General features: G+C 45.2%; 1 protein-coding gene across 4 annotated transcripts in view; it reads right to left on the reverse strand.

The window, feature by feature from the left end:
• The window catches only part of FHOD3 (formin homology 2 domain containing 3), a 309925-nt gene that overhangs the window by 150997 nt on the left and 138795 nt on the right, over window positions 1–20133 (reverse strand). For all 4 annotated transcript variants that reach the window (XM_066626842.1, XM_066626844.1, XM_066626843.1 and 1 more), the window contains exons 5-7: window positions 19662–19767; window positions 9207–9301; window positions 3707–3818 (exon numbers count right to left, since the gene is read on the reverse strand). In XM_066626842.1, the coding sequence (XP_066482939.1) occupies window positions 3707–3818; window positions 9207–9301; window positions 19662–19767 (313 nt within the window). The remainder of the gene's footprint in view (window positions 1–3706; window positions 3819–9206; window positions 9302–19661; window positions 19768–20133) is intronic.

Consider the following 20133-nt stretch of genomic DNA (forward strand, 5'->3'; position numbering starts at 1 on the left):
GCAATAAAATAATAAAGCTAGCTGGCTATCTCTATTAATACCTAACTCTCACCTGGGTCAGCTTCTCTTGTAGATCTTATAGCTCCAGGCTACCTGTGAGGCCAGATGCCCATGGTGGACAACGGAGCTCCAGCGTGCAGGGTCTTGCACCCAAAAACTCTGCCCAAGAAGAACCGGCCACACACCCCTTGGGGCACTCAATATTATACTTCTTATGCTAATAGTGCTGAGGTGTCCAATCAGAAACTTTTGAGGACAGAACCTTCTCGGAATTGGCTTGGTTGCTAGCCCTCCTAGTTCTTACCCCTTCCAACTGGAGATCCATGGCTGCATTTCTTTCCAGCGCCCCTCAGTCTACTGAGGTGTTAAACATTCCAATGGGTTGTCTGTCCTTTCTGGCCAGCAAAGGAGAGACAACAATCTTTTTTGTTTGTTTACTCACATTCTTGCAGCTAGGAACTGCTAGCCACTTCTCCGTTACTGACTTCGTTTGGTTCAGGCTCCACTTGCTAACCAAGGCCTAACTTGTACATATCCATTGCAAATATACAGAATAGCCTGTTAAAAGTACAGATCTGCAACACTTCCCCAAATGCAGCCACATACCATGGTAGCATCAAATCTAATGTATTAAAAATAAAATACTGAAATGAATGGGGACTCATCTGAATGGCTCTTGACCCACCTAGTGGGTCCCGACTCACAGTTTGAGAAACACTGCACTACACCAGCTGTTCTCAAACTGGTGGGAAGCAACCCACCAGCTTGTGTAAAACTCCCCTGGTCCCTTTAAGAGCCGGGGGAGGGGCGAGGGCAGCAATGTGATCCCCAGGATCATGTCACTAACAGGGATGGAAGGGGGGTGCTTTTATCTACTGATGTGTGCAGGACCTTGCAGGAGAAGCAGGGTCCTGCACACATCATGCAGCCCTCCACAGGGCTCCCTGAATCTTAGAACCTTGGAAAAACATGAGCACAAAGCACTACCTCATTGTGAACACTCACATTTTTCCAAAGTTCTAAGACTCTCTGTGCAGAGCTCCCTGCTCCCCCTGCAATGTCCGGCACACATCAGTAGGTAAAAGCACCCCTTTCCACCCCATTAGCACCACGATCCTGCAGATCTTGTCGTTGCCCTTGACCCCTCCCCCGCAAAGACTTACCCTGGGAGTAAAGCTCCCCAGAAGTTTGAGAACCACTGCACTATACCATCCTGGCTCTTAGTTCTATAACATTTACTCAGAAGTAAGTTCCACTGTATTGAGAAAGTATATACAGAATTGCAGTCTAACATGTATTATGAATTATGCATAACTTTCCCTTAGTCGAAGAAATGCAGTCAATGTTAATAGATATACTTTTGTGGACTGCTAGTAGAACAATGGGGAAAGAGATGGGCACAGCAGCTTTTGTAATGGTCTTATATACTGTACAAAGGATTGTACAAGCTTTTTGAGAATAATCTGATTTGCCTTGGGTGCCCTTATAGGGAGAAAGGTGGATTGCAAATCCAATAAATAAATAAATAAATAAATAAATAAATAAATAATCTATAGTGGTCACATTATAGAAATACAGGTTGAGACTAATTATTCGTGAGGGTTCCATTCCAAGCACTCATGTGGATGGCAAAAAACACACTATAGCAAATCAATTTGAAAAACAAAGTTTCTTTGCTCCACTGATTTAAAAATAGCCTTGCTGACCTTTGTGATGTAAGATAAGAGTCATTAACAAGACAATCCATCAATCAGTCCTCCTCCAAGCGCTTACAAAGGCGCTTCACTCAGTCCCTCCCTTCACCAATGCAAAGGGATCACCTTTCTTTCACTTGCTTAGGGGGAAGGGAGGGGTCCACTGGGGAGAGAAGGATTGATGGATTGTCAGTCAGCTGCCCTCTCTTGCTCATTAAGGAGGCTATTGTTAAAGGACTATTCAGTGCATTTTCCCCTTCTCCAGGGATCAGCACATTCCTTCTCATTTGCAGGGGCCATTCGTGTTGAGTCAAATCTGTGTATAAAAAATCTGTGTATAAATAGGTTGGACTTGTACCTGCAATTAGTCAATAATAATACCTGTAAAAAACTAATTTTTCTGGGGCCTGTTTACTTTGCCATTTTCTCAATTTCCTCTTCATTTTTCTCTTCATTATTATCTAGTCACCTTTCACCCTGTTCTAAATTCAGATTGCAAGTTCCCCAGTTTGCTTTTGTTACTCTGTAAAGTACAATGTAGTCATGACATAATGGTAATACAATATTATTATACCGTGTGTGCTGTAATAGTTAATAGTCTGGAACATACTTTTGGGAGCTATGAAATAATTAAGACAGACAATATGGGAAGAAAGAATTGCTCCTATTCTCTAAAACAGTGATTTTCAACCTTTTTTGTCTCATGGCACACTGACAAGGTACTAAAATTGTCAAGGCACACCATCTGGTTTTTGACAACTGACAAGGAACACCATGCTATTGGTGGGGGGCTCACACCCCCCAATGGCCCTAATAATAAATGACCCTCCCCCAAACTCCTAAGGCACACCTGCAGACCATTCATGGCACACCAGTGTGGCATGGTCAAGCGGCTGAAAATGGCTGCTCTAAAAGGAAGGCATGTGACTACTCCAGCAAACAATTCTGAAAGAAAAGCACTCTTTCTTGTGACTAACAGTATTTGTTTCTTTTGTATACCATTTGATGGTTTAGGGATGTTTTAACTGAAATCCAGCTTAAAGGGACCGCATTTCTAACCCTTGCCTACTACTCTGCTATAGGAGACGTATAAGATTTTAAATATGTTTCTAGCATAGCCTTTTCATAGCTGAAACAAAAAGTATTACCTGCAACTGTTTGCTCTTTACAAATTCTTCTTTTACTTCGTCTGTTGAACCAGACTGAAGAAATTCAGCAAAAAAACCAAGTATTTCACAGGGAGCATTCTTTTCTTTTTCATTTTTAGGATGGCTGACAGCCCAATCCTGCGAGCCTCAGCCTGCCACGGGCAGCGCCTCAAGAGAAGGGGACTTTCATCCCTCTCTCCTGGGTAAGGGAAGCAGCACCGCAATGGGGCTACTCACTTTACTGCCAACCTTTTGGTAAACTAAAGGCGTTCGTGCTGGGCACTGAGCCCTGCATGAATGGACAAGCAGAGCTCCATGGGACCCACCTCCCTCCCTCCCCCAGCATGCCTCCCACCCGCCCTTTCTCCTTCTCCTGTCTCCCCGTCACGCCCCCTCCCCACCCTCTCTCCGCCTCCCTATCACGCCTCCTCCCCACCCCCCTCCCCACCTCCACTCACCGTGCCTTGGCTCGGTGGTCCATGAGACTGCTGAGCAGCGGAGGATGGGTGCCTGTGTGGCACTAGCCCAGCACCGGCTAGCACGGGCACTGGTCCGGTGGTAAGCTTCACAGATGTGCCTTATGGCATGTTTGCGACAGTGCACTCCGGCAGAAAGCTGAGCTCAGGATTGGGCTTTTAGATCACAAGGTTTGCAGCGTCTTTTGCATGCAAAAGAGTGAGGACAAGGCAGGGATATATGCAAACTTCAGACATGGTTTAGCATTATATGGTTGAAAAGGGCCAAAATGGATGAGGAGGACTTTAGACTGGTCTTTATAGCACATGTTTGTGATAGCAAACCTAACAACCCATGGCTTTTTCTTTCAAAACACAGGTATCAACAGATAACCATAATATTACTAACCTCTCTTTTCATCTACTGCGAGCACTGCTTGGATGAGAAGTGGTGCATTAGATTCAGTATATTCCACAAACACAAGGAGCAACTTCAATGCTGTTTTCACAACAAGACGAAACTGCAAGGGAGCAAAAGGCTGGTCATTCAGTAGGCTGTAGCATTTGCAGACATGTTATCACTATGGGAATATAGGCTAGCCCTATGTGGGAGTAAGTCAGTGGGCAGAGCCAATGTTATTGTCCTTCATACCTTGGCCAATCCAATATATAGTCCTTGCAATTACAATCTTAGTCCATGTGCTGCCCAGGGCCAGGATCACAGAGCAGAGAATGCTGTACCCCCACTTACTGGTCGCCTACAGAGCCCTATGTAGTGTCCTCAGGTTCTTTGAAAGCCATCTGAGGCTTCTGGAGGGCTTTTAAACATTACTTCTGGTTTTCATCAGAAAACCTCCAAAGACCTCAGAAGGCTTTCAAGAGGACACTGCGTAAGGTTTCGTAGGCGACCAGTAAGTGGGGGAATGGCATTCTCCACTCTGTGATCCTCTCCAGCACTCAGAAGGGCTCTGGAGGGCCAGCGGCAGCATGGCAGTGTGGGCGGTAGTGCTGCCCCCACAGGCCTCATAGGTGTGATGCCCTAGGGCATTTGCCCCCCTGACGTCCCCCAGGTCAGTGGGTCCAGTGTGAAAAATTTTGACCCCTCATTGTTCCAATTCAGTTTGACCCTCCCCTCTTGCTACTTTAATTAAGAGGGAAAAAATCTTTCCATTGGCTTTCAAAGAAAGGGTTCCTTCCCCCAATTAAAATAGTGTATTGTGAAGGGCATGAAGGCAAAGTGTAAGAGTCTCCACTACTTTTCTCGGTTTTTATCATTTTTGGCCCCCAGCACAAAATTTACAGAAAAACTCCTTAAAAACCCACAATATCATATTCTTATATTCATATACCAGGAAAAGGAGGGAGGTGAACCACACCTCCTATCCCTATCACCACATACGACCATTTATCAAGATAAAACTGAGTATAGAAAGAATACTGAACAGCTTGATGTGAATAAGGTCAAGTATAAAAGAGCTAGAGAAGAGCAGACATCCTTGCTTTATTCCCAAATGTTAAATTACTTCCTCACTTCTCGATTTGTTCTGCAAGGTGGCATTGTGAGACAAGTTTCAAAAACAGAAGAGAGGAATTTAGAGTGCCCAGGATTTTTTTTCTCCTACCCCTTGTGTAGTCTTCCAGGTACTACCGCAGTCACTCGCCTATAAGCTGAGGGCAGATTTTGAGTATTTTCTGTGACCCTCGGATAAGTCTGGGTTTAAACTTAGGGGGGTGTCTGACTATAGTTTTGACTGATTTTACCCGAGGCCAGATCCTGAATAATAACTTACCACTAATTGTTACCTAAGAACTGTACAGTCTCTAATTTATTTAAAACATAGTAAAAGATCATAAGCTACATTTTTATTATTTTTAAATTCTGGTCTTCACCACCTTTTTGTAAACACTATCCATGCATTGTAAACAACATACCAGTAGCACAGTGGTTCGCAACCTGGGGTTCATGTACCCCCAGGGGCACTCAACAGGACCTTTAGGGGTACTTGAAAAAGAATGGCATAATGGCAGAAAAAGGCAGGTCATGCTCCAGAATGCTTTGCAGGGCCAGCAAGGCAGGAAGGAAGGTGGCTAGTTGGCTGCGAAAGCCCAACCAATAGCTAGTTTTTAGTCATCAATTCATCTATGAACCAGTGATTGAAAACCAGCACAGAAAAAAGCTGAAACATAATATAGAAAGTGATCAATCACCCAGAATTTCTCAGTGCACTTCTGGTGCAAAACAGTGCAAAGGCAGAGTCTTCTGTTCTTCAAACAGATAAAAAGAGAAAACACTGTGATAAATACATGAAGTCTGGGCTTTCATATAGAGGAGATGAGGGCTTGTATTAGTAATTACAACATTTTGCTAATAGGAAGGGTACAATTTATGGAAATGGGCTGCCAAGGGATATGCAAGTGAAAAGGGTTGGGAACCACTGCAGGAGAAGCCTTGTATCCTTCTAGGTCTTTTGGAAGAGACCAAGGGCGCAATCCTAACCCCTGGGTTAGACCGGCACAAGTCACTTGTGCCAACAGGAGTTGGAGAGGCCAGCACAAAGAGTTGCAATGGCCTCCCCGCCAGATCCAGGCCTGGCAGAATAAGTTTGCATTGGCCGAGCTCAGCTGTCGCAGGGCTCCGGGGGTGTGTGTGTGAGGAGGCCAGGGAGAAGACGGGGAGAAGGCATTTCGGGGCAGAAGGAGGGTGGGTGCTGGGCATTCCTGGGGTGAGTGGGGTGTGGGAGGCAGGACCAGGATCCAGCAATTATGCCGGATCGGCCCATGGCCATTCCATTCTGCTCGTATCTACGCCACCTCGTCAGGTGGCACAGATCCAAGTAGACCCATTGGCGCCAGTGCAGCACGACATGGAGTAAGGGTTTTCCCCTTGCCTAGAGTTGCTCTGCTTCTGTGTCCAAACTTGCGCTGGATGCAGTGCATGGTATCTGGCCTACCTGCTCTAGTGCAAATTAGGATTGTGCTGTGATAGTGCCATTTTCTTCAGATTTCAGTGGCATCTGGGAGCATCCAAAATTCTTAGCAAGGGTTAAAGGCAATTAAATTCAGATATATTCAATATAAAAATTAAAAAAGCAGTGTGTTGTTCATTGTGCAGCATCATCCTGAGCTGCACTTGGAATGGTGCAAGTCCCTTGCCCTGGCTCAGGAGGGTTCCTCGTGAGTCGGCTAGGCTGGCACGCAGAGGCACACCAGCCTGCGGAAGCTGGAATAAGCCTCTGTGCTGACGGAGGCTCCAAGTCTTGCGTCGGCCAAGGGGTGTGTGGGGGTGTGTGGGGTGCGCAGGGAGGAGGTGGGAGGGAGGTGTTCCGGGGCAGGGCGGAGGGGAGGCCAGGTGGGGAGTGGAAGGTGCTCTCATAGAAGACTAAGGTGGCACAAGTCCAACAAGACCCATAGGTGCAAAGATGGCTTGCCCGGAGATGAGGAGAAAAGTTTCCCCTTACCTCTGGCTGTTCTACTTTGGGCACCTATCCTGCGCTGGATACAGCACAAGCCTCTTGGCTGGCTTGCTCCAGTGCAGGATAGGTTTGCACCCATAGTCACTTTTTAACTTCATAATAACGTTGCCAGTGTAGGTCAAATTGGCAACATTTTTTCAACACACGGAATTTGTGCCGATGGCATGAATCCCAAGTACTATCGTTAGTCAATATGTTGAACAGGGGGAATGTCACAACGCCCCAGCATAGGCTACTTCACAGGACCAGTGTGAAAGCAAATTGTATAACAGACCTTTAACGTTCTATGAATCCCACATATGCCAACTATATGTGTCAACTATATGTGTATACCTCACAGGGGTATACACACTTCAGATGAAAGCTAGAGACCAGGGGATGAGTGAATAGGAGCAATCCCACTCTCCCCCTCCATGTATTTTATCTATATAGAATTATTATGTGAACAGAACTACCACTGTACTACCGAGCTAGCTAGATTGTACAGGATAATTTTGGAGAAAGTATTAAAGCTCAGCCTTCTAGTGATGAATCCTACCCCATCTAGTATTACGCGGACAATCAAAGAAAAATATCAGAGGACTCATCTTGTCCACTGTTCTCAGAAGCCCTGAAGCAAGGCTTCAAAACCAATACCAGCAGATAATGAAATCTGAGGGTTGCCCCTCCCTCTACCTCCTGGACATGAAACCTTAAAATCCCCATAAAATCAAGTAAAAAGTAAATATCAATGTTATCCCTAAATGTTCAGTGTAATCCCTAAAATAAAGGATATTTTTCCTTCTACATAGAGGGGAAAAAAGTGATATCAAAATATGGCACAGATAACTTTAATCAACCTTGCTGAACCAACATCCCCAAATTCTTTCCAGTCTTCTATGAGTGCTCATTTAAACAGATTACTTTCTACATACAACAATGCCAAAGGGAGGGGAGATTGAATCTCTTGTGGAAATGATAACAGCCTTGTTCACCAAATAGGAAAACAGTATTTTCTTCAGTAGCAATAAGAGACGAAAGGTATAATTACAGTACAGATCTGGAACACTTAATAAAGTTGCAAGTATTGTATTCAAGTTTAAGGTCAGTTGGAAAGTAATTTGAGTCTTGTACAGCGAAATAGACTCTTGATGCAGCTTTTCATCTTGGTGAAATCCTCCAAAGATAGGCAAAAAGCGGGAGATAAGAGACAAGGTTGTTCAACTGTCTCTGTAAATACCATTATAAAATTATTTCACTAGTATTATATCAAGTATGCACAGTAGTATTCTACCAAGCTGGCTTTGTTTTTTAAGCTCAAAAAAATCATTGTTACTGTTATTAAAATTATATATTACTAATTTCTGCAAGAGCATTCATAAATGTAAGATCCCTTAACAAAAGTCATATCTAGGGAGAGTACTGTATTTGCCAAGAATTCTCTAATTAAGGGTGCAATCCTACCCTGCGCTGGAACAGGCAAGTCAAGAGGGGCCCAAAGCAGCTCAGACAGAGGTAAGAGGAAAATTTTCTTCTTACCTGTGGGTAAGGCACACTGGCCCCTATGGGTCTCCTCAGACTTGCGCCACCTCCTGAGGTTGAAGTCACTCTGAGGTTGAAGCCGCTCTGAGGTCCCCAGGAATGGGGGTTGGGATCCAGCATAAGTGCTGGATCCCAGCCCTGCCTCCTGCTCCCCAACTGCCCGCCCCCAGGGCTGCCCACTGCTTATCCTCCCTGGAATGCCTCCCTTCCACCTCCTCCCCGCCCACCCCAGCGCCTTGCCAACACCCCAGCTGAGCCAACACAAGGCTCACTGCCACTGTCAGCGCGGAAGCTGAAGTCAACCTCCAAAGGCCGGCGCACCTCTGCTGACTCCCAAGAAGGCAAGGGACTTGTGCTGGCCCAAAGGTGCCTCTTGATTGCGCCCTAAAACTGTCCTCTGTGAGTGCGATATGCAAAGGGCCCCGGGATGGTTTGTCTTCCTTTCTGCAAACCCAATCACTTACCAGGTTTGGCATCAGCACTGCCACCATAGATGGCAACAGTTCTTTACCCTCCCGTTCTCCAAGGGTGAAAGAGGAAGACCTGCTGCTACTGCTTGCTGGCTGTGCTGGCTTGCTGCCGGGGCCATTGTGAGCTCTGTGTCATACCTCTTCCTCTTCTATCCTCTCTAACCAATCAGATTTGTCAAACCAAGCTCACAGAAACTCTAATCATGTTCTGACTCGAGATTTTCTTACTACTATGTGTGACTTATACATAGTTAAGAAAACAGAGAGTCACAGCACAACTCTAGATTTTCAGATCATATTTGCAGGGCCCTTTAGGGGCCATAGACTCCCAGCACATGCCCCAGGAGCTCTGCCTGCTACTGCCACCACTGCATACAGTTTTTAGAACAGACAGAATGTGATAGAATCTTCACAAAATGTAAAAGAGATTAGATTTTTTTCTTACCTTTGATCCAATGAGGGTGTACAGCCACTGGACTGTTTCATTATGATTTATTACTCCATTCATCCCATCTACATACAGCATTATTTGTCCAAGAGCTAAGGCAATAAAGAAGATAAGAAAAGTTAATTAAATTTGATTGTTTGCTATGTTGTCATTATATTATAAATACCAGGTCTTGGGCATGAGTGAGGTCACAGTACAGCTGGACTTCGGTATCTGCAGGGGATTCGTTTATAGACCCCCTGTGGATACCAATACCTGCGGATAATGAAATCTGAGGGTTGGCCCTCCCTGTATGTCCTGGACATGACCAGGGTTCACGGATGCAGGACTGCATCCAAGAGGTACCAGAAGGCCTTCCAGATCTGCACTGAGTCAAACCTACGGGTCCTAAACTCACGAATAAAGAGCACTGGCCTGTAGTGTGTTTTGCTGTAGTCTAAATTACAACCCATGGTCATCCTGAATATAACTCTTCTGGATAGAATAGAGTTTTTGATGAGGTCACTCAGCACTATCTGCTCCAACTCTATCTATATCTCTGAAGGCAGTCCAGAGGAGAAAAAAAGCCAAAATAATATCCTATCTTGCTCCTGCTACCAGAGCAACCACTAGTTGGAATAAGCCTCTGTATTTCACCTTGTAGGATATCATAGTCCTTTTTAAGCAACTGTGAATCCATATCAGAATTCTTATCAAAGGTGTACAGATGCCAGAGTCCATCATAGCAAAATTCTTCAACCACTAGTGAAGCCAGAGAGCTAATGTGGTGTGCTCTAGCTGAAGAGGACTCACCTCTGTGCACTTGCATACTGCCAACAAGCAGAGCAGCACAAGGCACACAGAACTGAAGATGCGGCAAAAAAACATTTCTGCTGGATGGGACAGAGTGGGACATGCCACTGGAGAAGTGAATTGGGTGTAATCAGGTGCCCTAGCCCATCAGAGCTGACAGGTCAGGTGTCCCCCTGCCAAAAGTAGAAGCAGATGTCCTTATTTACCCATTGCCCTGCTCCTGCAAGTATCAGATGCAGATTCTGAAGCCACCCTCCTAAGCCAGGCACCCTACCCAAATGACTGCCCTAAGCCTAGAAAGCCTAAATCAATTTTTCTCTTTTGGCGGGGGGGGGGGGGGAATTAGGTGATTAGGGGTGCAATCCTAACCGACACTTAGGCCGGAATATGTGCCCTAGGAGGGTCGCAAACGTACTGTAAAGCACGTTTGCGCCACCGTGGGAGGAAGCTGCGTAGACGCATCTAGATGCACCAATGCACGGAGGCCAGCAAAAGCCTCCGTGGTGGCTTTTTCGCCGCCACTTGTGCCAGCGCACCCGTTTCTGGGTGGGGGGATGGTGGGCAATGGATGGCCCCGGGGGCGGGCGTGTGGGAGCCGGGGGCGGGGCTGGGGCCCAGCGGTTATGCCAGATCCCCTGTCCCCGGGGAGTGCATATCACACTCACAGAGGCTTCAAGCCGCTCCATTTTCCTTGGACTTGCGCTGCCTCCAGAGGTGGCGCAAGTCCGAGGAGGCCCATTGGGGCCAGCAGCCCTTACCCAGGGGTAAGGGGAAGAGCTTCCCCTTGCCTCTGGCTGAGCCGCTGCAGCCAACGAACCTGCGTTGGATGCAGTGCAAGCCTCCTGGCTTGCCTGCTCCAGTGCAGGTTTGCATTGCACCCTTGGTTATTTTTTTATTATGTGATTTTGGAAGGTAAAATGAAATACACATGGTGATCCCCCCCCAAAAGGATGGAAAATCTAACTTTGTTTCTCATTTTCTTTTCTGTTTTGAGAGGGATTGATTTGCAGAATTAAAATAATATGCATATGGTGCTCTCTCTGCCATTCATGCATGCAGAGCCTGGTAAACCTGCAAACCTGCATTATTATTATTTTTTTAATTTGAGAAAATTTTAGGGGATTATGCCCCCGTGTGTGAGTGCGTGCATTATATTAGTGGGGCATGACTGTGGCCATGTTAAGAAGAATTCCGACAAAATTCACCATTACACAATTGGTTCCTCAAACTCGAAATTTTGGTTTGATGTATTACATTTTAAAGCTTTACATAACCACAGATATGCCTTACTTGTATCATGTTGCTACAAGCTAATCTTTTATTAGAGATCAGGCTTAGCCAAGGTTAACAAAAGGGAAGAAGTACTTTTTAATCTCTCTCTCTTGCACGCATGCACGCACAGCATCAAGCATGAGGATATAGTGGAAATGGAAAAGAGAGCAACTAAGATGATTACTGGGTTGGGGCACCTTCCTTATGAGGAAAGGCTATGGCGTTTGGGCCTCTTCAGCCTAGAAAAGAAAGGGGGCATGATTGAGACATACAAAATTATGCATGGGAAGGATAGAGTGGATTGAGAGATGCTCTTTACACTCTCACATAACACCAGAACCAGAGTACAGCCACTAAAATTGAGTGTTGGGAGAGTTAGGACAGACAACAGAAAATATTTCTTTACTCGGTGTGTGGTTGGTCTGTGGAACAGGATGTGGTGATGGCATCTGGCTATGTCAGAATGCCAGTTGCAAGGGAGGGCACTAGGATGCAGGTCTCTTGTTATCTGGTGTGCTCCCTGGGGCATTTGGTGGGCCGCTGTGAGATACAGGAAGCTGGACTAGATGGGTCTATGGCCTGATCCAGTGGGGCTGTTCTTATGTTCTTATGAGTTGGTTTGTTTTATAAGCTGATAACTAAATTTCCAGCAGTGAAAACCAACAAGATCCAGAATGTCTTTAAATATATCAAGAGGCCAGGATTAAGCAGTAGTTGTTGCTTCCTAGTTAATGATGTACATTTTTTTCATGCTTCACTTCCTCATTTTTTACATGGTTTGCTAGCCCTGAGTGTCATGTTTCATGGGAATTTCACCAGCATAAAATTACAAAGATTAATTTTCATGGAGACAGAAAGCAATCTGAAACCACCCTGTGCCCTTCAGATTTCAAAACTAAGAAAACCCATAATTTAATAGCACTATTTTTTCTAATCAGTGGTTCCCAAACTGTGGGACAGACAGGACCTGATTTTGGGTGGGTCGCCAAAGGGTAATGGAAAGATCAGGATAACTAATTGCCTCAAGGCCTCAGGCTATTGAAAAATCAGATACTGTAGCTGCTAATTACCTTGCAGAGAGCTCAGCTCCTGCAGTTTGTGAGATATTTGCTAACTGCCCTGCAAGAAACTGAGATCTTGCTGTTCGGAAGCATGTGTAAATATAGAGAGATAAAGTCTGAGGGTCTTTTTTCTGGTTATTATTAATTATAAATAAATAAATTAAAGTTCCCCCCCACCCATATCTCCTTCTGGTAAACCTATGTGGATCCAGATGTGTGTGTTGGCATCCTTCAGTCTTGGAAGACTATGGTGTCACGCTCTGAATGGTGGTTCTGGAACAGAGTGTCCTCCCCAGTGCGCGAAGCCTGGGTAAAGTAGGTATGGAGGATAGGCTGTTACCCATGCAGCAAATCCCCCCTCTCCACGTCGCTGAAATGGTCCAATGGAAAGGCAGAGGCCAATACGGTTGGTTCCAGTGACGTCGCAGGAGTTGCCAGAACGTGACTGTGTTCAGCCAGATAGAGTGATGTTATAAAAAGTGGGTCCTGGTGCTAATTGGTTTGGGAACCACTGTTCTAAATTGTATGTAGAAATCTGAAGACAACAGTAGCCACATAACATGAAAGAAAGTTCCCTTGCACTGGCCTGGGAGCTTTGCAAACATGCCTTAAAGCATGTTTGTGCCTCCTCAAGTGTCGGCCAGCCAGCGCAGGGATGCTCACCAACCTGCAGAGGCTGTAACCAGCCTCCACACCGATGAAATAAGGTAGGTCCACAACTGCCTAGCTCAGCTGGTGTAGGGGTCTGGGGGGGTGGCGGGTGAGCCTGTGGGTGATCTGTGGGAGAGCGGGGCTGGGGTCAGGACCCAGCACTTGTGCCACATGGCTCTGGACTGCTCAAATCTGCACAATCTCTTTAGGTGGTGCAGAACTGAGTAGACCCAATGGGGCTGCAGTGGCTTTCCCTGGGGTAAAGGGATTTCACTTGCAATCCAAAACTGGATATGGCCTCCCTGTTCCAGTGCAAGTTAGGATTGTGTTGAAAATGTCCTGTTACACAGATGCTCTAAAAAATGTTGTAGATTCATCCCTATAAATCCCTATATATTTATATAAGTATAAATATATAGCCTATAAGTCGATCCCACAGAAAAGCCAAGGACAGGTTTTGAGCAAAAAAATCATTGAATTTTCTATTACCCTCGGATAAGTTGGGGGTTATAAGTTGGGGGTTATAGGAAGGGTACAATTTATGGAAAAGACTGCCAAGGGATATGCAAGTGAAAAGGGTTGGGAACCACTGCAGGAGAACCATGAATCAAATCCACCTTTAAGGTGTCTGGTGTGTTAAGCCAGAAGCTCCACATATAACACACAACGTATAACACATAATTGGGAGTGTGCCATTCAATTCACAGCAGAGAGATGCAGCTGCATATATTTGCAACCCTTTTTACTCAGAAGTAGACCCACTGCTTTCCATGGGAGTTATTCTTAAATAATGGTGCACTGAATTGTAGTCTGGAACTTTATTTCAAATGGAAAGGAGGATCCCATCCTGGTGTTGAAAAAAAAAGACCTCTGCTAAACACATGCATTTGCAAAAAGGAACCAGGTTGCAGCAGCATTTGCAAAAGGGAAGGGAGGAGAATGAAAGGTCAACTTTGGCTGGAATTTCCCAGGAAAGTTACTATAGAAACAAATGATCTCTGCATTGCTTCTAATGACCTGCTTGAGCAAGAAACAAAACTTTTCAGAGTTGAAAGGCTCTTCCCTCTGACTTACCCAGAGATAAGGTAAAGTGATAATTTGAGCTTGATTACTTGGCAAAAATTTTACTATAGTCAAGTATCTACTATTTTATGTACCATAGGCGAGTACATCCATAGCATTCCCACAGTCCAGTAAGCTAGTAACCCAATTGAAAAAGGAGATGAGATTTGTCTGGCTAGATTATGTTTGACTACGTTTACATGCTAGGTTCTATTGATCACTGAGTTGTCATCTAGATGTGTACAAACTGTAGGTTTTATGATTTGTTCTAATATCTTTCCCAGTATTGAAGTCAGAGGGATAGGTCTATAATTTCCCAGGTCTTTTTTCCCCTTTTTAAAGATTGGGCCCACATTAGCCCGCTTCCAGACTAGCGGCACCTCCCCTGTCCTGCAGGATTTCCCAAAGATAATTGACACAGGCTCTACAAGTACATCTGCCATTTCCTTTAGTACTCTAGGATGCAGTTCATCTGGTCCAAATGACTTGAATTCATTTAGGCCAGTTAAGCAGTTTCTAACTAGTTCCCTGTTAGAAATATCAAGACCTGCGAGTAGAATCTGGGTGTCTCTGGGAGAAGGTCACTGTCACTGGAGTCTTTGGAACAATGCCTAAGTCTGGAGAAACAACGATTTACACTAGTTCATCTCCAGAAAACAGCATTGTTTGGAACAGCAAAAATCCTACAACAATATCTCTGAGGTTAGTGTTGCTTCTAATTCCCTCTCCCCCTACTTTGTAGAACAGTTAACAACCTGAGCAGTCTATAACCACTGTAATCTTAAAATGGACAATGGCCAGTTTAACCCCTAGGCAGTAAGAGAGATACTGCTCATGCATCACAACTAAGGTGAGCAGGTGCCATATATGAAGAATACATTCACTAGAAACAATGATTATTTCTAATAAGACCTGCAATGTGCAGGCATTATGAAACACAGAGCAATAGTACAGCCCATATCCCTGCAGTTTTTAAACTCTCACAGAGAGTTTGCACCACTGTAAGTTCTTGCAGGGGTGGGAGGAAGCAGCAATCCCCAGGATCACATCGCTAACGGGGCTGTAGGGACTGGTGTCATGGAAAGGTAGAAATTGGGGTCATTTTACTTTAAATACCAACTGAGATTTATTTATTTTTTTGCTGTGCTTACAGTATTCTGACCACCTTCATATACCCATACCCATACATGAACCTTAGGTTCATCCAGATATCACACATGCCGCCTGCCTCCTTCTACTACAGCAGGCAACCATGTGATCATAAGGGTTCTCAGCTTCCAACTACTAATCTGGATGAACCCAGAAGTCCACCCAAATAATAAGAAAAGGGTAATTTATTTACAAATACTTAAAATACATAGTACTACAAAGATACAGAATACTGTCAAGCCATTCAGTATTAACACACAGACTCTTAATAAAACTAAAAAAACATTAATCTTTTACTAAGAAGTCTTCCCCCACAATACATTCTAAATAGCATTAACCTCAACAAACCCCAAGAAAGCTCAGTCTTTCCCCACCAGCTGGAGGAGGTCTTATCAGTAACACAGCTCACCCCCTTCCTTCCTGTTCAGCCTCACAGATGCCTTCAACTCCCAAGCACAAGCCCAATCATCCCAGGTCAAGAGGGGAAAAAAATCTCAGTTGGTATTTAAAGTAAAATGACCCCAATTTCTACCTTTCCAAGACAACTGGGTTGTCAGAAGTGAAAGTGGAGTGATCGCGCTCCCCCTCTGCAAAACCAGAAGTGGAGTGCGATCGCTCCACTTTCACTTTCTGCAGGCTGGGGAGCCCTGCAGATGCTCGCACAGGGCTCCCTGCACCCCAAGACGGCTGCTGCAGGGACTGGTGAGTGCATCCCAGTCCCTGCAGCCCCATTAGCAACGCGATCCTGGGAATCGCGTCACTGCCTCCTCCCTGCCCCCACCCCTTAAGGGGGCAGAGGCCAGGGCCTTCAGGCTGGGGGGTCGCGATGCCCCAGTTTGAAAACCACTGCCAAATCCTGATTAGCTCATGTTTGGAGGAATTCAGATAGAAACCTCCAAGCATACCATGTAATAGAGGTTTACAAAAAAAAATCCTTTTTGTGTCATACTCCTAGCCCTGTCATATTACAGGGTAAATAAAATTTAGCAACTCCAGAAAGATTCTGTTACCAGCAATTACTGCTGTTATGACATGGCACAGTGCTTAATTCTTTTACATTTCAACCATCCAATATTTCATGACCATTTGGCTTCACTATGTACATTCTTTTAAACTGCACTTGAGGGAGTGACACAAACTGACTAAATACATCCTCCACCTAAATACCACCTAGGTATTCTGCTAAAATAGTAACAGACCAAAGATTTACATCACAATCCTATAAATGTCTACTTATAAGTAAAACACATTGTGTTCAATGAGACTTAGGGCACAGTCCTATCCTGTGCTGGAACAGGCAAGCTAAGAGGTTTGTGTTGTATCCAGTGCAGGATTGTGGCCATAAGCGGCTTAGCCAGAGGCAAGGGGAAACAAGGCCACTGGCACCTATGGGTCTCCTTGGACTTGTGCCACCTCTTGAGGTGGCACAAGTCTGAGGAAAGAGAAGTGGCTTGAAGCTGCCAGATCCCATAACTGCAGAATCCCAGCCCCGCCTCCCGTTCCTTGCCTGCCCACCCGTGGGGCTACCCACCACCCGCCCTCCCCCCGCCCAGGAATGCCTCCTCCACCCCTCCCCCCTGCCTACCTTTCTTCTTTGGGCCAACGCAACTCACAAGGAGGAAGTCGGCACAGAGGCTTGCGTTGGCCTCCACAGACCAGCGCTTCTTTGAGCACCGGCCCGGTTTCCTTCTGAGAAGGTGCAAACTTGTGTCAGCCCATGGGCACCTTTGGATTGTGCCCTTACTCCCAGGAAAGTGTGTATAGGATTGTAGCCTTATGGCCCAATTCTATTCATGAGAAATGCTGGCACAAAGAGAGCTCCATGAGAGCAATGATAGCTCTGCTGGTGGAAGATGGCTTCTAAACACTGCACTGCCCCAAGCTGGGCACAGCCTAGGCTCCAGGGAAAGCAGTGTGGGAGCAGTGTAGGCTCCCTAGCAGTGTGGAAGGTGAAATTAGGGTGTGTCATGGGAGTATCATAGGAGGGGCAGCGCAGGCAAGCAAATCCTAAACCCTATCCTCTCTTAGCATGGAAGACACACCACCCAAAAATCACTATACCAGCAAAGGACCAGGTGAAGACTAGAGATATCCCAAAGGGAAGCATTCAAATTTATCACACACCAAAAAATCACACTTCTCAGGCCTTTCAAATCTCCATCCCCACATCACAGAGCACAGGTTACAGAGCATCTCTGGTGACAATCCCTGCACACCCACCCCACCAATTTCTGAATTATGCCTTCATATGAATAGCTAGCCTCCCCATGAGGTGAACAGGGACTGTTGCCCCAGGCAGTGAGTTATCAGCAGATGCAGGACAGCACTGCATGCATCCTTACTGTTGAATCTACCTGGGGAAAGTGGACATCCAATTCTTTACACTGTAGTGTTGCAAACAACAGATGTGAAGAGTCTTTCCTCCTTCACAAGCTAGTTTTGGGAAAGGAGGAAGAGGGAGGAGGAAGAAAGTACTTGGGAGTCAAACCAAGTATCTTTGAGCATGTGATTGAAACTGCAAATAAAAATGATTTAAAGGAGAAATTTTTTACCCTTTTAGATATATGCCTTTCAGTAAGTTTTGTACATGCCCAATCTCTGGTCCTTGTGAGCATATTAAATCCATTTAATTCAGATAATACAATTCTGTATTAATAGCTACACTGTAGGTCTCTTCTAACTAAACCAAGAAAACAGCAATGATTTTACTGGATTGTAACCAGTATCTTTGCTTAGCCAGTTTCTTTGTTAAGATAAATACTGATGCTGTTGCTGCACTCATGCTATTTATAAGATGATATCCCCCCCCCTTTTTTTTTAACAATTCATAGGAAGTTACAGAAAAGTTCCTTATCTGTAACTGAAGCTCCTCAAGTGGTCATTTGGGCAGTCACACTACTGAGATTCAGTCCTATGCAGAACTACCTTCAAAACATTCTGGAGTATGGTCTGTAATCACCTCAGAATGTGAGATAGTTGTCCAAAGGCTGAGAATTGCATGCCAGTTGGAAAAGAACTAAGGGGGATGGGGCTGATCATGCTGTAAAGATGCACACTGGCATGTCTCCATCAGGCGTGGGACACAGCTACCACTAAAAATCACTACTAGACGCTAGAATTTTTGAAAGTGAAACACAGGAACAGATCCCATTAACAGAAAGGCACACAGTTTATAAGGTAGAAACTGGAAAATCCAATTACCAAAGTTATAGGGTCTCCATAGTGATTGCAGTGGTCTCCAAATCCCAGCCAGGGGTCAGATGTGGCCCGTGGAGAGCCTCTATCCAGTCCGCGGCCAGCCTCTGATCCCCTGAGAGCCTCTGGCCCACTTAACCAAACACAACCAGAATTCTGATTTTGGGGTGGGGAAATGGGGGCCTATTTAAGTGTGTGCTTTTTTGCTTGGGCTGTGTTGGTGCTTGGAGAAATCCTGGACATCTGAGCTCATTCATTCATTCCATCTATCTCTAATGCATTTAAATTTTATATTTTTTTTCTGGCCCAAGACACTGTGTCAGATATTTGATGCAGCCCTTTGGCCGAAAAGTTTAGAGACCCCTGTTATAGACTGCAAATAAGGAGACTTATTAAAATGTAATAGGCTGCTAGGCCATTTTTACACCCGGGGCCCATAAATTTTTGTCACCCCATTTGATGTAATTAATTAATTATTTTATTATTATTATTATTATTTAATTAATTATTCATTCAGTCACATTTTTATACCACCCTTCCTGTAAGCAGCTCAGGGTGGTATACATAGTTCCTCCCTTTATTTTGTCCTCACAAAAAACCTGTGGGGTAGGTGAGACCCCTCTCAGATAGCAATAGACATGATTTGAAATGAATAACAATAATGGCCAGAAAATGAATGCAGTGAATACTTCCCCACAAGCAGTGGATGAAATTCTGCATCAAATGGTATATAACATGATGGTATTATTCCTCAAAGCCATGATTTACAGAATTTTGGTCACTAGGGTGTCACCCCCCCCGGCACCCAGTATGTCTCACTGACCTGTTTTGAGTTAAGGCAGTGGTTCTCAAACTTTAAACGCTGGGACCCACTTTAGGAGCCAAGGCACGTTTGCTTACTTGAGAGTAAATGTGACATGTGGCTTAAATGCACAATATGGCTCGGTTTCACTTTCCATAGGGCTCCATGCATTTTTTTGTTTCTGGTTTTCTGGCCATAACTTTTGATGGAAAGGAGATACTTTATCCGTTTTTTTCCATTGCATTCAGCTGACAATTCCACATCCAACAGCTGGCAATTCCGCATCTGCATGATGGGGTTATTCCTAACTGCAGCGATGTTAGTGATGTTGGGTCATTTGTGGTGTCACCCCCCCCGGCTGGTACCTGGGGAGGACCACCCCCCCGCCCCTCACTAGCTACGCCACTGATAGGCTGGAGCAGAAGGAGTTATGCTGCCCACAAAAGCTTGTGAATTAAGTTTCTGTACCTCTTAAGATGTAATTCTGGTAATTCTGGTCCGCCTCAGCTCCCACTTTTATTAAACAAGTCAAGCCCTCAGCCACAACAAATTCATGAACCAAATCCTTGTCATCCTGACAGGAAATAACAAAAAGAAAAGAGATGTTAGTTAACATTTTTTCAAATAAAAGAAGTCTATGTAATAACACAAAGTTATAATTACTTCACTGATTTTCCTACTGATCTAGATGAAACCAGCAGCAGACCTCTCCTGCCCTGCGCCTGGGGCAAAGGTCTGTGATGGTGCCCCCTGCAGGCTACTGCTGCCCCCATGCAGAAATCCGCCCCCCCTACTCACCTGAGGCTCAGCGCGACCTCCGCCAACATTGGAGAAACCTCAGAGAGGCTTCTGCGGGGGTCCTAGCACCTCGCGCCTGGGGCTTTTGCCCCATCAGCCCTTATGGTAGGTCTGCAACTGGATGAGACCTTGTGTTATGACA

This window comes from Tiliqua scincoides, chromosome 5, assembly GCF_035046505.1.
Source record: "Tiliqua scincoides isolate rTilSci1 chromosome 5, rTilSci1.hap2, whole genome shotgun sequence".
In the NCBI taxonomy this organism is placed as follows: Eukaryota; Metazoa; Chordata; class Lepidosauria; order Squamata; family Scincidae; genus Tiliqua; species Tiliqua scincoides.